The 23,184-nt window shown below is 42.0% G+C and overlaps 1 protein-coding gene across 1 annotated transcript in view; it reads right to left on the minus strand.

Moving 5' to 3' along the window:
- The window catches only part of UBXN7 (UBX domain protein 7), a 76,761-nt gene that overhangs the window by 33,994 nt on the left and 19,583 nt on the right, over nt 1–23,184 (minus strand). The window contains exons 4-6 of the mRNA XM_082251869.1: nt 22,627–22,692; nt 20,993–21,105; nt 2,220–2,366 (exon numbers count right to left, since the gene is read on the minus strand). Of these exons, the coding sequence (XP_082107995.1) occupies nt 2,220–2,366; nt 20,993–21,105; nt 22,627–22,692 (326 nt within the window). The remainder of the gene's footprint in view (nt 1–2,219; nt 2,367–20,992; nt 21,106–22,626; nt 22,693–23,184) is intronic.

A 23,184-nucleotide genomic window follows, 5' to 3' on the forward strand; every position in this document is an offset into this window, starting at 1 on the left:
TAACTGATCAACTGTGGGTATAGTATTGTGTATATGGCATCGTTTTTTTTCCACTTTTACTGGCTGAACTAGATGGACTTGTGTCTTTTTGCAACCTGACTAACTATGTAACTAACTATACTCATTCATTAAAAAAGTGTGACGCAGAACCTATTTTTCGAATTTTCTCTTGTTTTTCCTTCCTGTCTGATAGCCACTACATTCTCTGTGACGCTCTGACACATGCTGGTCATGTTCTAGACATTAAGTTCTGTATTATCAGGATGAAGTTCCCAAAAGTATGTGATCCTTAGGGGTTAACTAAGTTGAATACTTATGAAATGTGATATCATCATATGTAACCTCAGAACTTTGAGTTTCATTCACTATTTACTGCAACATATTTTATTCTGGTCTGATAACTATACTGGCATTGGTTACATAGTTAGTGAGGTTGAAAAAAAGACATCAGCCCATCCAGTTCAACCTATAATGTGTGTGTGCGTTTGCTACTAACCATACATTGTATACCCCTCTATGTTGTGATCGTTAAGGTGCCCATCTAATAGTTTTTTTAAACTATTCGATGCTCCCTGCTGATACCACTGCCTGTGGAAGAGAATTCCACATCCTTACCACTATAACAGTAAAGAACCCCTTACGTAGTTTAAGGTTAAACCATTTTTCCTTTAGTTTTAGTGAGTGGCCCCGTGTCTTATTGTATTCCCTTTCTCTGAAAAGTTTGTTCCTTATGCTATGGTCACCAGTACAGTATTTGTACATTGATATATCCCCCCTCAATCGTCTCTTCTCCAGAGAGAATAAGTTCAATGCTTGTAGTCTTTCCTCATAGCTGATGTCCTCCATTCCCCTAATTATCTTTGTTGCCCTTCTCTTGACTTTCTCCAGTTCCAGCACATCCTTTGAGGACCGGTGCCCAGAACTGGACGGCATATTCCAGATGTGGCCAGACTAGAGTCTTTTAAAGTGGGAGAATAATCTCTTTATTTCTGGAGTGAATCCCCTTTTTTTATACATGCCAGTATTCTGTTGGCTTTGCTTGCAGTGGCTTGGCATTGCATGCCACCGCCAAGCCTGTTTTCCACTAGGACCCCCAAGTCCTTTTCCATCTTTGATTCACCTAGAGGTTCCCCCCCTAGCGAGTAACTTGCATTGGTATTTCTGACATCCAAGTGCATTACCTTACATTTTTCAACATTAAACCTCATCTGCCATGTAGTTGCCCACCCAATTATTTTGTTCAGATCTACTTGTAAGGTTTCCACCTCCTGCATAGAAGATATTGCCATGCATAGCTTAGTATCGTCCGCAAATACCGAGATTGTGCTGGATATCCCCTCCTCTAGATCATTTATGAATAGATTAAAAAGGATTGGTCCCAGGACAGATCCTTGAGGGACCCCACTTTCCACATCTACCCAATACGAGTACTCCCCATTTATCACCACCCTCTGGACTCGTCCCTGTAGCCAGTTCTCTATCCAGATACTCACCCTATGGTCCATACCTACGTACCTTAGTTTGTACAGTAAGCGTTTGTGGGGAACTTTGTCAAATGCCTTTGCAAAGTCCAGATACACCACATGCACAGGCTTTCATTTATCTAGATGGCAGCTCACTTCATCGTAGAAGGTTAATAGATTGGTCTGGCAAGAACGATTTTTCATGAATCCATGCTGATTACTACTAATAATACCGTCACTATTACTATAGCATTGCATATGATGACTGTGACGAGGGAGTAGGCCCTTAACATCCCCTCCAAAATTTTGCAGACTACAAATGATAGGCTAACCGGCCTATAATTCCCTGGGATATATGTCAGCCCTTTTTTAAATATTGGTACCATGTTGGATTTTTTCCAATCCGCTGGCACCTGTAAACTATCCATAAAAATCAAGAACAATTGTCTGGCTATTACCTGATGGAGTTCTTTAAGAACCCTCGGGTGCAAGCCATCCGGTCCCGGTGATTTATGTTAAGTTTTTCAAGTTTAGTTCTAAGTCTATCTTCTGTTAACCATGGGGGTGCTTCCTGAGGTGTATTATTTATTTTAACATTACAAATTGGGTTAGTGTAGCCCCCCAATTCACTGTTAATGTTACTTGAACACGAAACTGTAATTTATAAGAATATGGAATTAGTTTTACATTCATTTGAAACTCAATAAAACATTGACACAGAAAGAAATCTATATAAAATCAAGTAAGATCATCTACCTGCCAGAAGATGAAATGTTCCCGTATTATAGTCTTTACAGAGTCATTACTCCATATATCCCGATTCAGGCACTGGCAAGCAAAGTCCTGTACATTCTGTATGTTAATCATCAGCCACTTGTTCTTTAGCTGTCCACATTCCTTAGCCTGTGGGTTAGATACAAAAAATGATGGTAAATAAGCATTATATATATGCAATATTAACCTAACCTATACAAACAGACCTAAGTTCATCTACATTGTATACTGTGTAAATACACAAACAAGAGATCGAGGTAGAAAGTAATTTAACCTCCCTGGCATGATTATGTCAGGAATTATCTACCAAAAGCGGTACAATTTTTTGCATGGAAATTTGGCGTTATGTATTATAGGCCTACAATTCTTAGTAATTACTGACTTAAACCTGACCAAAACAAGACTCTAGTAGACATCCCAGATGTGATAAATTTGAAACACAAACGCATGAATTATAATTTAATCAATAATATAATTTTATTATAGAATATATATATATATATATATATATATATATATATATATATATATATATATATATATATATATATATATATATATATATATATATATATATATATATATATATATATAGGAGGTGATACAATGTAATCTGAATTTATATATGATATATATAAATAAATTTATATATATATATATAAATGTATTATATATAAATTTCAGATTACATTGTATCACCTCCTTTTTATGCGTTTGTGTTGGTGCAACTTTTGAATTTCCCTCCCAGTTCCGCTCCCATGCACCAATGCTTCTGCAGGGAACGGAACCAGGAAGTCATCAGAGCGATGGACGAGTGGCGGGGATCTCGGCAGCGATCACAGCAATGGGAGATCATCGCTGGATCGCCAGGAGAAGGTAAGGAACACCGCTGCAGGCTCTAAGGTAAAAAATTCTCTGGTACCTGTTTCACCCTCCTAACTCCCTTCTATACAGACTGGAGTCCTCACTTGATCAAGCTCTGTGCCTGTCTGTGGGGGCTCTCCCCACTCTCACAGGCTTTGCTGAGGTAGCAGGAGTCAATGGCTATCAGTCAAATCTTGTGACGAGGGAGTAGGGCCGATCTGCACTGTCTATGGATGCAGCGCAGTGCGCTAGCAGGGGACCCCAGAAGAGGAGGATTGGGGCCACTCTGCAATTCTATTGCACAGAACAGGAAAGCACACCATGGCGATGATTTGCAGCTCTTCAACCCTCTCTCAGAGACTTGGTTGGGAGCAGAGGGAGCCATTGGATCCTGCTACTGTCATTCAAATCCTTTGAGGAGGGAGCAGGGGTGGGACCAAGCCATGCTCTGTGTGCCTATAGACAGACAGCCTGGCTCAGGAGCATGACTGCAAAAGTGCCCTCATAGCAAGTGGCTTGCTATGGGGCTCTCAGAGACGAGGAGGAGGAGTGGCGAGGGGATTCGGGGCTGCTCTGTGGAAAACCACTGCACAGAGCAAGTAAATATAACATTTTTTTTTTTAGAGGGGAAAAAAATTAGGGTTTACAAGCACGTACCTATAGCTGAATCAGAAAGAGTGAAATATATTTTAAACGACTAATAAACTGGTTTTAGCAAGAAAGTGAGTGGGAAGAAGTGGGATGAGTGAGCAAGTGCCTCAGAGACAAGGAGGCAGGCCCAAGGAGCAAAGTATATAAATATCACAAGTCTATTAAGTGGCAGTTTAGTCTACTGGTAGAACTGGGAAACCCAGCATTACTAGATTACTGTATATAAATAGCATAGTAAATAAAATAGTAAATACAATACATTTAGCAAGAAAATAACAAAAGAAAGGAGTGCTTGACCTGAGAATTTGTTTTTTATATATATGTGTGTGTATAATATATATATATATATATATATATATATATATATATATATATATATATATATATATATATATATATATATATATATATATATATATATATATATATATATATATATACACACACACACACACACATATACACACACACACACACACTAACATGTACATGCACAGACATGGCCACAAATATTGGCACCCCTATATTTCTGTCAGATAATGCACCACTTGGCCCAGAAAATGTTGCAATTACAAATATTTAGGCATTCTCATGTTGATTCCTTTAGTTTGCATTGGTAGGGCACAAAAAGTGGAGAAACAAAAAGCCAAATCTGACACATTCCATGCAAGACTCCAAATATGGAATGGACAAAATTATTAGCACCGTCTCAAAATTGGAAGAAATAATTGCATTTGAAGTTTGTCATGCTCATGTAATTTGTAATTAAACTCTGTATCAATCAACAGGTACTAGCAATATAGAAATCACACCGGCAACCAGTTAAATGGTGTAAAATTGACTCAACCTTTCTGTTGTGCGTCTCTTTGCCACATGGAGCATGGAGAAGAGAAAGAGCAGCAAATAACTGTCTGAGGATTGAGAACAAGAATTGTGGAAAAGCTTGGACAATGTCAAGGTTACAAGTCCATCTCCAGAGATCCAATACTCCTGTGTCCACTGTGCGCAACATTGTCTGGATGTTTACAGCCCATGGCACTGTAGCTAATCTCCCTGGACGTGGACGAAAGAGAAAAATTGATCGAAGATTGTGACCAAGGATTGTTTGAATGGTGGATAAAGAACCTCAATCGACTTCCAGACAAATTCAAGCTGACCTTCAGGCCCAGGGTACAACTGTGTCAGCTCGCACTATATGTCGCCATCTGAATGAAAAGTGACGCTATGGTAGGAGACCCAGGAGGACCCCACTGCTGACACAGAAACATAAAAAAAAACAGATTGGCGTTTGCCAAAACATACCTGAGGAAGCCAAAATCTTTTTGTGAGAATGAGCTGTGGACAGACAAAACCAAATGACAGCTTTTTGGTAAAGCCCTTCTACGGTTTTCAGAAAAAGAAAGAAACAAGGCCTTTAAAGAAAAATACAGTCCCTACAGTGAAACATGGTGGGGGTTCACTGTTCACTGATGTTTTGGGGTTGCTATGCTGCTTCAGGCACTGGATGTCCTGACCGTTTGCATGAATTGGTATTATGAAATCTGAAGACTACTAAAGAATTCTGGGGTGCAATGCAGGGTCCAGTGTCAGAAAGTTGGGACTCCATCAGAGGTCATGGGTCTTACAGCAGGACAATGACCCAAAAGCACACAGAAATGGTAAAGACAAAGCGCTAGAGAGTACTGAACTTGCCAGCAATGAGTCCAGAGCTAAATCCCATAGAGCACCTGTGGAGAGATCTCAAAACAGCAGTTGGGAAAAGGAACCCTTCCAATCCGAGAGACCTGGAGCAGTTGGTGAAAGAAGAGTGGTCCAAAATTCCAGCAGAGAGGTGTAAGAAACTCATTGATGGTTACAGAAAGCAACTTATTACAGAAAGCAACTTATTTCAGTTATTTTTTTCCAACAGGTATGCTACCAAATATTAAATTGAGGGTGCCAATAATTTTGTCTAGTCCATTTTTGGAGTTTTGCGTGGAGTGTGTTAGGTTTGGGTTTTTGTTTCTCTACTTTGTGTCTTACCAATAAAACAAAGGAAAAAAAAAAAAAAAAAACACGAGAATGCCTAAATATTTGTAATTGCAACAATTTTCTGGGCGAAGTGGTGCAATATCTGACAGAAATGTAGGGGTGCTAACATTTTTTAGATACAGTCCTCCGCTCAACTTGCAGAAGCATGTGGCCCCTAAACCATTATAAATTATTTAAAACGCCGCTGATCTAGAATACCTCAAGTAATAACCTCATTACGACCAAGCAAAGACAATGGTATCAACTAATGGTAAGTTAGGAAAACGGTAAAATTATTAGAATGTACTTGGATATTTTTTAAATGGGACAATATATCCATCCAGATTACGGCTATACCATTTTGATATTTTAAATAATCTTTCGAAGCTTATTTAAACAGGACGGATCCAGCCAAATGGCTAACTATAAAGTTGCAACATACATAAAGTTTTAAAGCCAGAAAAGAATAGTAGGCAATTCAGGTCTCCACTTCTTTTTTAGTTTACATTTTTAAAAATGACAGACGCATCAACCTTTTCTATTGTGTTGATAAAAGCACATGTCCTAGTTCCTTAAAAGAAACCTTTGGCCAGGTTATGGACATTCAAGTATTTACAAAATCTTAAAGTGGAGTTCCACCCTAAATTTATACTTACCTCCATCTTCTCGCTCCGGGTCACCTGAAAAACAAATGGATAATCGCAATTTTTTTTCTCTTTTACTTACCTCGTATAGAAGAAAATATACTTACCTTACTTCCTTCTTCCTCCCCTCGGCGGCCACGGCGATTCGTCACTTCCTGGCTTTGCAATGATTCCTGGGAGCTGAACGTCATCGCTCCCAGGAATCAATGCGCCTGCACCGGCCCCGACGTCCGTTCCGGTGCGCGCGCGTCATTCCCTTCTAAACAGCTTCTGGGCATGCCCAGAAGCTGTGGAGGGATGACGCGCGCGCGCACCGGAAGTGACGGCGGGGCCGGTGCAGTGCATCGTGGGACCGAAGAAGACGGAAGAGGACGCAGAAGAGGATTGTGCTGGCTTCAAGCTGCCCACACCTGAGATGGCAGCGCTGGACAATACTTTTTCAAGGTAAAGGCAACCCGGGACAGATCAGAGGCTAGCCATTGTGGAATGCACTAGCCCTGACTGTCCCGGGGTATTTTTATTAAAAAAAGTATTCCCAGGGTGAAACTCCGCTTTAACAAGCAGTAATATTAACCTTGGTAGGTGCAGACACTGTGGGGCAATGGATCCTCAAAGCTCAAGAAACCCTGAAGTTTTTCATTTTGGTTCTCCCATATCTTCGTTCAATCTGCTTCCCTATCTAAAGGCTCCTGCTCTATATTTATATTCTACATTAAAAGGCTGGAAGTCAGGGGGTGCCAAGTCACTCCAGGTCAGGATGAGCTAAGGTACTAAGAAAAGGGGCTTGGAAAACTTCAGTACAGATAATTACACATCTTTAATATCATCTTAGATTATAGGAAGCAGGAAAGGGGTGGAGGTTAAAGGATTAGATGCAGCATGGGGTTTTCATCTCCTTTATGAGCAGATAATTGGAGATAAGCTCAACTCACACTTTTCAGAGTTTACAGTTGACTGTGACTTCCAGAGAAATTTGAGCTCCGCCACTTGAGTTAATGGGTCACCTCTGGTTTTCCTCTTCTAGTTTATTATTTCTCCTTTTAAGGTGTTCTGAAATTAGAAAATAACATGTGTAATAGCAAAACTGCCTATGCTATTATCATGTTTTTATTCTAATTCAGCACTCCTTAAATGGAAGTACAAATGCTCCCTCCCATCTTGTAGTTTTAGATCTAATTTTTACAGAAATTGTACTTAGGCTCTGCCTATCTCTATGCCAATAATCAATAGAACATCACTTGTCACCATGTCCCCTGCAATACCCAACCAGTAGTCTAGGTTTTGAGCAAAATATGATTAAAAATCATGGCAAACCAGACAATCAGTATCAATGTAATGTGATTGATTACGGTGCTGTGTAAAAACAAAATTGTAGTGTTGACCTCCTGCTAAATATGAATTCAGTTCATTTTTTTACTGCCCTGTTGCTGTGAGTGCTGGAAAACATACTAGCCATAACACACAATGCTTTCAAATCAAACAGCAGCTCCTCCCTTCAAATGTAAATATGCGCATAAAACTGCAATACCTATTATTGTATGTATATACTGTGTAGTTTTGCATTACTTCAAGTTTACCTGCAAAAGCAAAAATACAAAATAAGCACAAGGGACATTACTTACCTTCAAGTGTGATGTGTCCCCTGTGCTTCTGTCTAGTAGTTCACTAGAAATATTCTGTTCTCCGATGCCAACCCCCCCCCCCCCCCCCTCGCAATCTTCCAGTGTGGTGGGGGGTTAACAGAACTGAGAAGCCGTCACTGGCTTTCCTCAAGAGTGACTGACTATACCCGCCATTTCCATCCAGCAACTCCACTCACAGAACCCATTACAGCAGCTTCTATAAATGGAGGACAGACAGATGGGCTTAAAGGTACACCCCCCCCCCCCCCATGTATAGATCACCTTTTATTCATAGAAGCAGTAACCAGTGACAGATCCTCAGTTCTCCCGAAAGGGAAGATTACAGTGGAGGGGGCATTGGAGGAAAGAAGATTTATCCTGAACTACAGTCAGGGAAAATAGTATTTGATCCCCTGCTGATTTTGTATGTTTGACCGCTGACAAAGAAATGATCACTCTATAAATTTAATGGCAGGTTTATTTAACAGTGAGAGACAGAACAAAAAAAATCCAGAAAAAACCCATTTCAAAAAAAGTTATAAATGGATTTGCATTTTAATGAATAAAATAGGTATTTGACCCCTTCGCAAAGCAGGACTTGGTACTTGGTGTCAAAACTCTCGTTAGCAATCACAGAGTTCAGAGGTTTCTTGTAGTTGGCCGCCAGGTTTGCACACATCTCAGGAGGGATTTTGTCCCACTTCTCTTTGCAGATCCTTTCCAAGGTTGACGTTTGGCAACTCAAACCTTCAGCTCCCTCCACATATTTTCTATGGGAATAAGGTCTGGAGACTGGCTATTCTTACCCAGAAACTTAATGTGCTTCTTCTTGAGCAACTCCTTTGTTGCCTTGGCTGTGTGTTTTGGGTCGTTGTTATGCTGGAAAACCCATCCACGACACAATTCTAATGCCCTGGCTGGGACTCTCACACAAGATTTGAGGGCACATGGCCCCATCCACCGTCCCTTTGATGCGGTGAAGATGTCCAATCCCCTTAGAAAAGCAGCCCCAATGCATGAGGTTTCCACCTCCATGTTTGACGGCAGGGATGGTGTTCTTGGGGTCATAGGCAGCATTCCTCCTCCAAACACAGCGAGTTGAGTTGATGCCAAAGAGCTCTATTTTGGTCTCATCTGACCACAACACTTTTACCCAGTTCTCCTTTGAATCATAGAGCGGTGCATTAGCAAACTTCAGACAGGCCTGTACATGTGCTTTCTCGAGCAGGGGGACCTTGCGGGCAGGATTTCAGTCCTTCACGGCGTATTGTGTTACCAATTGTTGTCTTGGTGACTATGGCCCCAGCTGCCTTGAGATCATGAACAATATTCTCCTATGTAGTTCTGGACTGATTCCTCACTGTCCCCATGATCATTGAAACTTCACGAGGTGAGATCTTGCATGGAACCCCAGACCGAGGGAGGATTGACAAGTTATTTTGTGTTTCTTCCATTTGCGAATAATCGCATCAACTGTTGTCACCCTCTCACCAAGCTGCTTGGCGATGTTCTTGTAGCCCATTCCAGCCTTGTGTAGGTCTACAATCTTGTCCCAGACATCCTTGGGCAGCTCTTTGGTCTTGGCAATGGTGGAGAGTTTGGAAACTGATAGATTGCTTCTGTGGACAGGTGTCTTTTATACAGGTAACAAACTCCCTTTAGGAGAGTGCGCCTAACCTCAGCTTGTTACCTGTATAGAAGACACCTGGGAGCTAGAAATCTTGATAATTGATAGAGGATCAAATACTTATTTCACTCAATAAAATGCAAATCAATTTATAACTTTTTTGAAATGCGTTTTTTCAGGATATTTTTGCTGTTATTCTGTCTCACTGTTAAAATAAACCTACTAAAAGTATAAACTGATCATTTCTTTGTCAGTGGGCAAACGTACAAAATCAGCAGGGGACCAAATACTTTTTTCCCCCTAACTGTAGAGAAAGCAGCACAAGGAGCACATTACAATGAAATAAGTACAGTCCTTTGTGCTTAATTTTGCATTTTTTTGTAGGTAAACAGAGCCAGTTCACTTGTGTGGGGCCAGTTTCAGTGTGATTTTTCAAAAGGGCCAGTGTGGTTTAATTCACAGGTTCAGGTGCGAATTTGTTAAGCATATAGCACTTCAAATCATACCTGAACCGTACCTAAAATCGTACAGGACTCTTGTGAAGAATGCACTGCAGCTGGCCTGCAGATATGTGAACCTGCTCTATAGAAATCTGGTTTGGTTCATACAGTGAATCCAGAAAGTATTCACAGCACTTCACGTTTTCCACATTTTGTTATGCTACAGCTTTATTCCAAAATGGATTAAAATCATAATTTTCCTCAAAATTCTAAAAACAATAACCCATAATGACAATGTGACAGAAGGGTGTTTGAAAACTTTGCAAATTTGTAAAAAAAAAAAAAAAAAAAAAAATCACATGCACATCAAGTATTCACATTTTGTTGGCGGTTCTCGTTACACAGTGCTGCACGAAGAGGAACGCTCATCACCAGATAAGATGCCCATTATGCTCTATATTACTGTAAGTGTTTTTAACCGTGCGTGCAAATAAATAGTTCCATGCAGTCTGCGCTATGAGGAGTGTCTTGCTTTTTATTCCATGAGCCTTCATGCGGTTGAACCTGTGAGCCCTGTGTCATGTGAGGAGGATCGTTTTCTGCACTTAATCATTTGGCCATACTAGACCTCTGTAATAGGGGTCATCCATCTTTGGTAAGAGGCGGTGTGATCAGTGTGTTTGGTGGCGGTTCTCCAGGCCTGCGGCTTTTTACACCTTCTGTTTTTTAAAGTGGACACTGAAGGACTGCTATATTCAGTTTTGACCTGGGACTTTACCGATAGGATTAGCGCCACATTATTACCACTATTCAGTCTTTGCTCAATACTTTCTTGAAGCACCTTTGGCACAAAATACAGCCTCAAGTCTTTTGGAGTATGATGCTACAAGCTTGGCACACCTTTTTAGGCAGTTTCTCCCATTCTTCTTTGCAGGACCTCTCAAGCTCCATCAGGTTGGATGGGGAGCATCGGTGCACAGCAATTTTCAGATCTCTCCAAAGATATTCAATCGGGTTCAAGTTTGGGCTCTGCCTGGGAAAACCCAAGGGCATTCACAGAGTTGTCCTGTAGCTACTCCTTTGTTATCTTGGCTGTGTGCTTAGGGTCATTGTCCTGTTAGAGAAGATGAACCTTCGCCCCCAGTCTGAGGTCCAGAGGGCTCCGACGCAGGTTGTCGTCAAGGAGGTTTCTGTACATTGCTGCATTCATCTTTCCCTCAATCCTGACTAGTCTCCCAGTCCCTGCCCCTGAAAAACATCTCCACAGCATGATGCTGCCACCACCATGCTTCACTGTAGGTATTGGTATTGGCCAGGCAATGAGCGATGCCTTGTCTCTTCCAAACATGACGCTTGCCATTGAGGCCAAAAAGTTCAATTTTTGTTTCATCAGACCAGAGAGATTTGTTTCTCATTGTCTAAGAGTCCTTCAGGTGCCTTTTGGCAAACTCCAGGCAGGCTACCATGTGCCTTTTATTGAGGAGTGGCTTCCGTCTAGCCACTTTACCATACAGGCCTGATTGGTGGAGTGCTGCAGAGATGGTTGTTCTGGAAGGTTCTCCTCTCTCCATAGAGAAACACCGGAGCTCTGTCAAAGTGATCATTGGGTTCTTGGTCATCTCCCTGACTAAGGCCCTTCTATCACAAACGCTTAAGTTTGGCAGTGCGGCCCACTCTAGCAAGAGTCCTGGTGGTTCCAAACTTCTCCCATTCACGGATGATGGAGGCCACTGTGCTCATTAGGACATTCAATGCTGCATACATTTTTTTGTACCCTTCCCTAGATCTGTGCCCTCGGAGGTCTACAGACAATTCCTCGGACCTCATGGCTTTGTTTTCGCTCTAAAAAAACCGTTACCGGTGGGAACTTATATAGACAGGTGTGTGCTTTTCCAAATCATGTCCAGTCAACTGAGATTACAACAGAGGGACTCCAATCAAGTTGTAGAAACATCTCAAAAATTATCAGTGGAATCAGGATGCACCTAGGCTCAACTTTAAGTGTCATGGCAAACGCTGTGAATACTTATGTACATGGGATTTTTTCGTTTTTTATTTTTAACAAATTTGAAAAAGATTTCAAACAAACGTCTTTCACATTGCCATTATGGGGTATTGTTTGTACAATGTTGAGAAAAATAATAAATGTCATCCCTTTTGGAATAAGGCTGTAACAAAAAATGTGGAAAGTGAAGCGCTGTGAATATTTTCCGGATTCACTGTATGTCATGCAAATCGGATGCGGTTCAAAATGCATCCAATTCACATATACGTGAAGCGAGCCTTAGGCTTTAAAAACAAACGTTCCTCAAAAGTCTCTATGGGGAATACGACAGATCTCTCAGATTTGCATACTGGAACACCACAACATGTTCCTTCCATAGGCTCTAGTAAAAGATAAGTCAAGCATTATAGTAAAAAAGTTATTTATCATACTTGGAAAACACAACCAAAATCTTTTTAGAGGCCTAGCAATACTATAACTATCTATATCTCTCTCTAATATATATCTATATATCTATATATATATATATATATATATATATATATATATATATATATAGATATATATATATATATACACATATATATATATATATATATATATATATATATATATATATATATATATATATATATATATATATATATATATATATATATATATATATATATATATATATATACATACACATATATACACACACACATATACACACACTAACCCTAATCAATCTGCTATAGACCAATTTCTGATTACTTCTGCACTGTGGCAGAGTATAGCTTTAAATGGGAACTGCAGAAGGTCTCTTGACTTTCATAGAAGCAGGTAATTTTATATCTAATGAGCTCCAGGGGACCAGGGAGCTCTAATCTTGGACACATTCTAAACCTCAACATCAGGGTGCTGCAGAACTCCAAGCTGAAGTAGATTTATTAATTCAGCTTGTGTCCAAGACCTGGGGATCTCTATATGTGCACAGAAGCAGAATTCATTAGTGAAAGAGGTACTTGGCAACAATTATTAGTCTAAACACATGGTGTAAATGTCAATTATGTCATATTGTAATGTGACAGGTTCACTTTAAAGTATTTATCTAAAAAAAGCATCACCTTTGTGACCAGTTTCAAATTGAAGGGTAGAATTGGCTTACTGATGGGAGACTACCTAGTTCCACAGCAGTGACAAAACTTGCAGTGGCAATTAACAGGTTCAGTTTCACTGTCCTCACATGTGGTCCATATTGGTGAATAGCAGCTTCCATGGGAGTTTTTTTTTTTTTTTTTAAGATCTATTCCACCCCTTTTAAAAACTGTGCTGAGAAAAAAAAAAAATGGATTTTTGTAAAATCTTACCGTAAAATCCTTTTCTCTTAGCTCATTGACAGACGTAGTCCTCGGTGATACACCACCTTCGGTTATGTTGCCTCCACAGGAGCAGGACTAGACAGGAAATTAAAAAGCTCTGGCCACACCCTAGGGGCAGTCCCAGAGGGTATATCCTCTCTCTCTCTGCCTCAGCAAATCAGTTATGTGAAAAAGCAGTCTTTAGAGATTTTAACCCAACCCAACTCAAAAACAGAGGGGCGGGGACTACGTCTGTCAATGAGCTAAGAGAAAAGGATTTTACAGTAAGATTTTACAAAAATCCATTTTTCTCTAGCGCTCATTGACAGACGTAGTCCTCGGTGATACACCACCTTCGGGACGTCCCAGAGCAGTATCACAAATGAGGGGTGGGAAAATGGAAATCAAATCCCAATCTAGAAGGCCCAACCGGTGCCAACTAGAAGTTTACAATGCTCATCCTTAATGATGAGACTCAACAAAAAAGAGAAAATTTTTTTTTTTTTTTTTTTTTTCAAACAGAAAAAAACCCTCGAGGTAGACCACCGGTCTCCTCAAATTGCGGCCTGCAAAACCTTGCGGCCAAATGAGGCATCCGCCGATGCCGTCACATCAATTTTATAGAATTTTGTAAAGGTATGTACCGACGACCAGGTGGCCGCCTTACATACCTGGACCACTGACGCCTGATGGCGAAAGGCCCAGGAAGTACTGAGCGCTCGAGTGGAGTGCGCCCTAACAGGGAACGGAGGACTCTGACCCTTAATAGAATAAGCCTGTACCACCGTCTGTCTAATCAATTTGGCAATGGTCGCGGCAGATGCAGGCAAACCCTTTCTGGGGCCATCCGTGATCACAAAAAGTGAATCCGTCTTACGGAATGATTCCGTAGCTTTCAGATATACCCTGATTGCCCGAACCACATCTAAGGAATGCAACGCATGTTCCCGATGATGCTTGGGCTGCGGACACAAGGAAGGTAGTACAATATCTTCATTCAGATGAAAATCTGAAACCACCTTAGGAAGAAAAGATGGCTTAGGATGAAGTACTACCTTATCCCTATGAATCACTAGGTATGGGGACTGGCATGATAATGCAGCCAGTTCTGACACCCTGCAAGCAGAAGTAATAGCCACCAAGAAGGCCACCTTCTGGGATAAAGTAAGCAAGGGAATCTCCCTGATGTTTTCAAAGGGAGGTTTCTGTAGAACCGACAAAACCAAATTAAGATCCCAGGGCGGTAAGGGCGCGCGGACTGGAGGAGCCAGGTGCCGCACCCCCTGGATGAAATTCCGCACCAAGGACTTGGTAGCTAAAGGTTTCTGAAAGAAGATTGCTAATGCTGAAACTTGACCCTTGATGGTGCTCAAGGCTAGCTTCTGCTCAACCCCTTGTTGCAAAAAGGCCAATATTCGAGTCACCGAATAGGTACGTGGAGGAAATCCTAAAGATTCGCACCACGCAATATAAGTCTTCCATGTGTGATAATAGACTTTGCTGGAAGTCGCTTTCCTTGCTTTAATAAGGGTAGGAATGACTGAAGTAGACAAACCTCTGTCCTTCAGTACTTGGGTCTCAATGGCCAGGCCATTAAACCCAGCGACTGTAAAGCATGATGGTAAATTGGTCCTTGAGACCACAGACACTCCCTGAGACGAAGTTCCCACGGAACGTCTGCGACTAGCATGTCCAAGTCGGCCAGGCCGGCTTGAGGAGGCCAGCCTAGAATTTCTAGGACCACTGGCGCTGATAGAATCTGAACCAGGCGTCCCTAGAGGTATCTGGCCCCGACCATCCGAGAAAGTCTGGTCGTTTTCTGTTCCCACACATTTATCAGATACCTGATTGTTATCAGGAAGGGTGATCTTTTCTGGTTGAACCTCAGGGACCGAAGTCACCCGACTAGAGGCTACTTGGCCTATCTGGTCAATCAGATCCGATTCCTGTGAGGTATAGGGACTAATCTTAGGAAAAGGTAAAGTAAAAGATCTATTCAGGGAACGGTAACTACCGCTTCCTGTAGTACTTAAATGTTGGAAGGGAAGAATCGCACCGGTAGTAATGGTTGAAGCTCGATCTAATGTCCTGAATACCGGTGAAAACGTCCCCCCACCCTGAAACCGGGTGGGGGCGCACCTTCAGGCTGTGTACTCCTTAGCTTCGGGTTTGGCTGGGTTGGTCCTCTGCTTGTCCGACCAGCCCTTCTTGAACCCTCCTGGAGGAGTCTTGCCTTTCCCGCTAGTACCAGCCGGGCGCCCTTTATGGGCGGTAAAGAAAGGTCCTCGCTTGTTGCGAGGTCCCTTAGCTTTAGCAGCCTGTGGCAAAAAAGTGCTCTTGCCCCCAGTGGCATCCTTGATGATTTCATCTAGGTTGGCCCCAAATAGACGATTCCCCTGAAAAGGGAGATTCGTCAAGGTCTTTTTGGAACCTAGGTCAGCTGACCAGCATTTTAACCACAGCACACGTCTGAGAATCACCGCTGACATAGATGCATGCCCTAATAGGGGAGTAGTGTCCAAGGCTGCGTCACAGATAAACTGTAGCCCTTGTATAATCTGTTCCATCAAATCAGATGTCTCCTGGGGAATATCTTTTCCCCTAAGGTCTTGGCGTACCATTTTCGCCCATTCCGTAAGTGTCTGGGAAACTAGACCAATAACAATTACTGGTCTAAATGCTGACCCTATCAGAGAGAAGATGGTGCGGGACTCTGCTTCCATCTTTCGATCCACCGGATCCTTACAGGACGAAGTGTCCTCCATTGGGATAACCGTGGCTTTATTCAGCCTGGAAATAGGTGGATCCACCACTGGTGGTACCGTCCATTTCTTAATGATGGATTCCTCAAACGGATAGCGTCTAGCAATACGCTTGGAAATAGTAAAGGTACGTTTAGAATGCTCCCATTCTCCTTTAATCTGATTACCGAAACATTTGGGTACAGGAAAAACCTTCACCGTTTTGATGGGCTTATTAGTACCAAAAGGAATCTCTGTTTCAGTTGCCTCTGCCGGTAAAGCCTCAAGTTTTAAGGTTTCCTGCACTGCCACAACTAGTGCGTCCACCAATGCTTCTTCCTGAATTATAGCAGGAGAAGAAGCGTCCTCCTCACTGTCTGAGGGGGCTTTACCTGGGATAACAGCCCTTGCAGAGGAACCTGCAACTGCAGTGACCATCTCTGAATCTGAGTCAGAGGTGTCAGATAGTATAGGGGTAGGCGGGGGTCGCTTCCTTGACCCCCGTCCCTGACAGGCCGCCTCCACCCGAGCCACCATAGACTCCAAAATTGCTGTAAATGACTCTACACTCTGTGCACCGGCGGGTCCCGTGGCCCCCTCGAGGGAAACAGGTGGGGGAATATGTGTGGCAGGGTCCATGATAACTCCAGTCACTTCCTGGATAATATAATTCAAAAATAAAAAACTTTTTTTTTTTTTTTTCAGACCCCCAGCGCCACAAAAAACCCCTTAGTGTTACCTGCTAGGGATCCCTATCGATCGAGAGAGAGAGAGAGAGATAGACCCCCAGGCTCACCACTTGATGCTCAGAGTTTAACTGCAACAGGTTACAGCGCTGTCTTGACAAACAGGAAGTCTTTTGGCTGGCTGCCCAGGAAGAAAGGAGGCGGCTCCGCCCCTCTGCGCGCCTTCCGGCGCCTCCCCTAGCTCCACGAGGTGTTTGGATCACCTCAAACATGGCCGCCCCCATGCTGGAGACACGAGGCTACGCCAAAATGGCGGCTCGTGCGATCCAGCAAAAAAAATGGCGGCGGCCTGTACTGAATAGCGGTGTGCTGCAGGGCACACAACACTCTCTCTGCATGGGGATTTGGCGTGGTTGGCGGTACCGGCCCTGGCGGACCGCATGGCCATTCGGGAGGCCTGCTAATAGCTGGAGATCTGATTAGGAAGGCAGTCTACATGTCCGTGGCTTCTGACTGGTAGGTAGCTTATTCTTATCACCGTAAGATTCCCAGAATGCCACAGATTATAATCTTTTTAACATGTATACAATTAGATTGTTAGCTCCCAAACCAAGCCTCCTGGCTTTTTGCACATAAAATCACACTCAAAGTAGGAGGATCTGTGTCATTTATAGGATAGAGAGGGACTCTATCTTACCATACAGAGAGGGGCCCGCGTTCACCACAAGACCCGTCAGGGGAAAAGGGGGAACATACTACTCACCATACCGGAACCAGGCGGGCACCAACTCCTGACAGTACCCCTCTCCACCGGGGCGGGAGGGCTGTCGACCGATATGGACGCCGTGACTCATGGTCTTTGGCGTTTCAGCGAGACGTTTAACTCGCGGAGTCAGTCCTTTAATGGGACTTTGTCGCGGCCGACCCAGCGCGGAGCTATGGCCTGCACGCGCTCGTAGGCTGAACTGGGGTGACCACCGGATCTCAACATCCAGCCCGTCGCCCAGTTCAGCTTTCTTGCTTGAAGATCTCACAGGAACACTGGAGAAAAAAAGCTGTCTAAAAAATCCTTTAAGAAAAAAATCTTGCCAGGACCTAAGATCCCAGCAAGGTATCTAGGTCCTTACTCCTAACTAGACAGAAAATAACTGATTTGCTGAGGCAGAGAGAGAGAGGATATACCCTCTGGGACTGCCCCTAGGGTGTGGCCAGAGCTTTTTAATTTCCTGTCTAGTCCTGCTCCTGTGGAGGCAACATAACCGAAGGTGGTGTATCACCGAGGACTACGTCTGTCAATGAGCGCTAGAGAAACATGCTTTATGCAACAATGAACATGAATTCCCCATCTCAAATATCATCACTGGAGTTTGCAAAATATTAAAAGCCTAAGGGGTGTCTACCTCCCCTCCAATCAGCTCTCAGAGCTCTCCTCACTGAGCTCCACAGAGTGTAACTTCAGCTCTCCACCCCTTTTTTCTGAACTCTCATACAAGCTATTAAATTCAGCATTTTGAACAAATGTAGATAAGAGAAGACTGCAGAATAACAAGTATAACTTATATAGGAGGATTTGTTTCATCTCTGTCTCACCTGGGTCCAGTCACCGCACAGAGTACCTGTAATGCCTCGTACACACGCAATGATTATCGGCCGACCGATCGTCCGACTTTTGTCCAGAGTGGTGTTGTGTTGGTTGGAATGTGCCTAGACTGCACACGAATTTTCTCGGCCAACAAAAATCTACTTCAGAAGTGATGACATGTGCTGGTTTACTTTCCGTGTTTTTTCTTCTCTGAGCATGCCCAGTCTGGCTCATCAGATTTTATTTGCCCGAAATCTGTACTGACTGATGGAAAATCAGCCGTTGTGTTGACGGCCAACAAAAATTTTATAGCCTGCACACCAGATTTTTTTTCGCCCGAAAAGTCGGAGTCGGTTGTCGGAAGCATCATACTAACAAGCCGAAAATCGGCCGATCGGACGTTGGCCGAAAATTCCCGGCCAATGATCGATGCGTGTGTACGGGGCTTAAGGGTTTACAACTGCTTTAAAAAGGCCTTATTAATGAGCCAAAGTTTGCACAAGATTTGGGATAGATCAGGCTGAAGGGACCACTGACAACGTAGGAGATATACAATCAATCTGCAGATCAATTTTTTTGCGTTGTAATGTTTTCTGTGTCTTACAAGCATTTTGTATAGATTTTAAAGGGCATCAAAATAAAAAAAAGTGTACAATGTGCATATTTGCATGTGCTTCAATGCATTTTACATGTCTTTAAAATCCCTCCCATAAAATCTCAAAACACTTGTAAAAGGACATCATGGTGTGTTAGACCTTAACCACTTTACCGCCGAGTACTGGAATAGTACTGCGGCAAAGTGGCTCGTTCCAGTCTGACGACGTAGACCTACGTCGCCAGACTCCTCCACTGTTTTCATTCACAGCGGGAGTCGGGCCAGGGGAGGAGCAGCGGTGATCGCCGCTGCTCTGCCCCGATCGTCGGGGATCTAGTGTGGAGATCCGCCCGCCTGTGTAAACACAAGCGGGCGGATCTCCTCAGTGACAGGGAGTGACAGATCGGAGTGTTCAGCATAGCTGGACATCCGATGTGTCCCTGTCTCACGCAGTCACCTCCCCCCCCACACGTCAGTAAGCACCAGGCATACATTAACCCCTCCCTCTCCAATAAAGTTAACCCCCTTCCCTGCCAGTGTCATTTTTACAGTAACAGTGCATATTTATAGCACTGATTACTGCAGTAATGTCACTGGTACCCCCAAAAGTGTCAAAAATGTCAGTCAAGGGTCCGATCTGTCCGCCGCAATGTCGCAGTCCCGCAAAAAAAAAAAAAAAAAAAAAAAAAAAAAAAAAATCGCAGATCGCCGCCATTACTCGTTAAAAAAAAAAAACAACACCAAAAATGACATAAATCTTTCCCTTTGTTAGTAAACGCAATAACTTTTGCGCAAACCAATCAAAATACGCTTATTGCGATTTTTTTTACCAAACATGGGTAGCAGAAAACAAATTGGCCAAAAATTTAAAAAAAAATTGGTTTTTACATCTTTTTTGGGGGGAATTTCATATAAAAAAAATGTGAAAAATATTGTTATTTTTTCAAAATAAACGCTCTTTTTTTGTTTATAGCACAAAAAGTAAAAATCGCACAGGTGATCAAATACCACCAAAAGAAAGCTCTGTTTGTGGGGAAAAAAAAGACGTCAATTTCGTTTGGGTACGGCGTCGCACGACCACACAATTGTCAGTTAAAATTCGCACAGCGCCGAATCGCAAAAAGTGGCCCAGACGTAAGACAGCAAAATGCTCTAGTGGTAAAGTGGTTAAGGCAGGAATTACAACTGTGCGGTATGTTAATGATGTTGGGCAGTAACATGCGCTGCGTTAAGTCACTTGTTCATTATGAATAGGCTGCCAACACAATCCAATGCAGCCAAAACTGCACCTGACCATTTTTCTCAATACAACTCATTACAGGTACAGTGCATACTGTAATAACGCAATGTAAAAGTGTGAGTCCAGTTTAAAAAAAAATGCCAAGTGAAAATAGAACCATTTGAAAAAATATATCTTCTATTGTCTGTGCACTGCTATGGAAAAACACTAAAAAAAGGCAAGGCAGCTTAAATGAATACTTTTGGCCGATTCCCTAAAATTGCCAGATACTTTGCATCGTTACTAGCTTATTTAGCCAACAGAAATAGGTAACAAGAAATAGAGTATGAGTGGCTGAAGGTATTTTACGTAAAAGTTCCTTTCAGATACTTCTATATCAGTTTCTGAAGATATTCAAATATTTAAAAAGGATTTTCTGCTAGCCAGTACAACCTCACAATCCCCACTGCTAAAGAAAATTACAGGTTCCACATAACTTGCAATGATCACCTGTCTGAAAAAGGCTGATTAGAGACCACTTCCTAGTGATATTTCAACCACTACAACAGCAGCCAGAAATAGCAGTCTGAGTGTCTTCAAATACTCCAGCATTGCAATCAAAAGCTACATCTGAATTACCACAGAAGGAAACATTTGGAGAAGTTAATTCCTGTAGGATAATACACAGGCAACCATATTCCCCCATAATACAAACCATGGACATACCGTCTCAAAACTCCCTTTATGCATAAGATCTATAGGCGGTCGGAAAAGGTCAGCCAAAGTAGTTAGTTTCTTATCCACCACTCCTCCATTCCGCAACTCCTGCTCCTGACGAACTGCAATGCACCAATGAAAAAAAGACACATTAATACGATTGAGGAATAAGAAAACTGTCACGCCTACAGTGAGTACAATACCAATGTAAAAATAGTGCAAATTATGTGTTAATGCATTGTGATAATAAAGTAATATATCTACTTAAAGCCATCAGAAAAGTCTCAAAAACTAAACTAGTTATTGCATTTGGAAATATTTTTTTAAATGACAACTGCAAAATGGCAAGAAATGCAGTAAAAGTCCAAAACTATTGACAGGGCAGCAAATGCATAACCAAAAATCTGAAAATAAAACTAAAAATCTTTTAAAGTGTTCGTTCACCTTCACAGAAAATAAACCAACACCGAACCCACTCCCCCATCCCCGCTGTACTTAGTTGGCACGATCCTGAGCTGTCAGGGCTCCAGCAAGCCGCTCTTACGGCCTGGGGATTTGAAATCCCCACTGCTTTCTCTCCTCTCCTCCCAGTGCTGCAAAGAGGGACCAGCCGGATTCTGATTGTACAGCGCAGTCCATGTGATGGTGCTAACCAATTAGAATCAGTCTGGTCCCTCCTGACAGCACTGGACAGAGAAGAGAGAAAGCAGTGGGGGGGATTTCAAATCTTTGAACCTGTATAGCTTGTGGGAGCCCTGACAGCTCATGGGGCAAGCAGGGTCTGGTGTTAGGTCACCTTTACAGATTTTCTGTAAGGTAAACTAACCTTTAAAGTATTACAGAAGAACTAGCATTGTACTTACTTGCATGGTTTTGGTAATAGATCAAATCTTTTAAACCTATAGTGCCGATTGTAAAAAGGATCTAGTCTGTAAGTCTGGTACATATTGTAGAACCTATTTCTCTATTGGCAAATAAAGGAATCTGGAACATGTAAGCCTTTCTGTCCAAAACATTTATACATCATATATACCAGTCAGCTGTAAAACCATTCAAATGTTCCTGCATGTGTGGCTGTTGCTCTCGTCCAGGAGAATATCACTGCATTTCAAGTAAATTATAAGAAAGGACTATACTTGCATAAATGACCAGCGGTAGTAGCGAATGCTGCAAGCCCATGTTGCTAAATGGCCGCAAACTGTTAATGGTTTACAAAACTGAAAGCATGTCAGGGATCAATATTTCAGCAAAAGTCTGCTGTCCATCAAAGGTCCCTTACTGACATAGAAGGCAGCCATATGCCCAAAGCCAATAAGAGATTGTGGAAGGATAAATTAAATATTTTAATAACTTTTAGCTATTAATAATGAATTCTACTATATATTTGAGATGGCCCTAAGATAATGAATGCAATCATTGATTAAAGTGAATATTTCTTGTAACATTTATAATTCCTGCTGACAAGAAGTCAGCCATGTAAATAGAAATTCATTTCACTAAAATCTTACATTTTATCAGCAAAACGCAATTTAGAAAATATTCAGTTTTGATGAATCCTTCTAACATGAACAGCTCTGTATTACACACCAGTGCCTAACAAGACAGCACACAAACAGCTGTAATAACCACAAGTAATTACTTACTGGTCTCAGTCTGGAAATCCCGAAAGCCATCGAAGATTGAACGTGCTGGTCTTCGCCTTTTAGGAGCTGATTTAAAGCAAAAATGAAATTATATAGGCTTGGCATCCTGAACCAAGAAGCAAATACATTTATAGCAAATTGATTTTACCCCTTTAAAAAGGTGCCTCGGGGGTCAGAACAGGGCAGTAGCAACAGAACCTATTATAGCAGAATGAGTGAAACTGTTGCTGTGATAACGTACAACAAAAGAATAACCTTGATAACTGCAAGACTACATTTGCAATTCCAAAATTCATGTACAATTTTTAATGCAGCTTTTCACAGATTGGTGAACCTCTGCCCATCTTTATGTCTGAGAAACTCAGACTCTCCAAGATGCTCTTTTTATACCCAATCATGTTACCGACCGCTTGCCAATATAATATAATAAAATGTTCTTCCTGCTCTTTCTTCTTAGTGCCCCTTACTGCCAGCTTTTTGTTGCCCTGTCCTAAATTTCTTGCTGCCAATTTCACACATTTTCTGTTTCTAAGATTTTATACAGTGTCCCAACATTTT

The sequence above is a fragment of the Pelophylax lessonae genome (assembly GCF_965119305.1).
Source record: "Pelophylax lessonae genome assembly, chromosome: 3".
Taxonomy (NCBI): domain Eukaryota; kingdom Metazoa; phylum Chordata; class Amphibia; order Anura; family Ranidae; genus Pelophylax; species Pelophylax lessonae.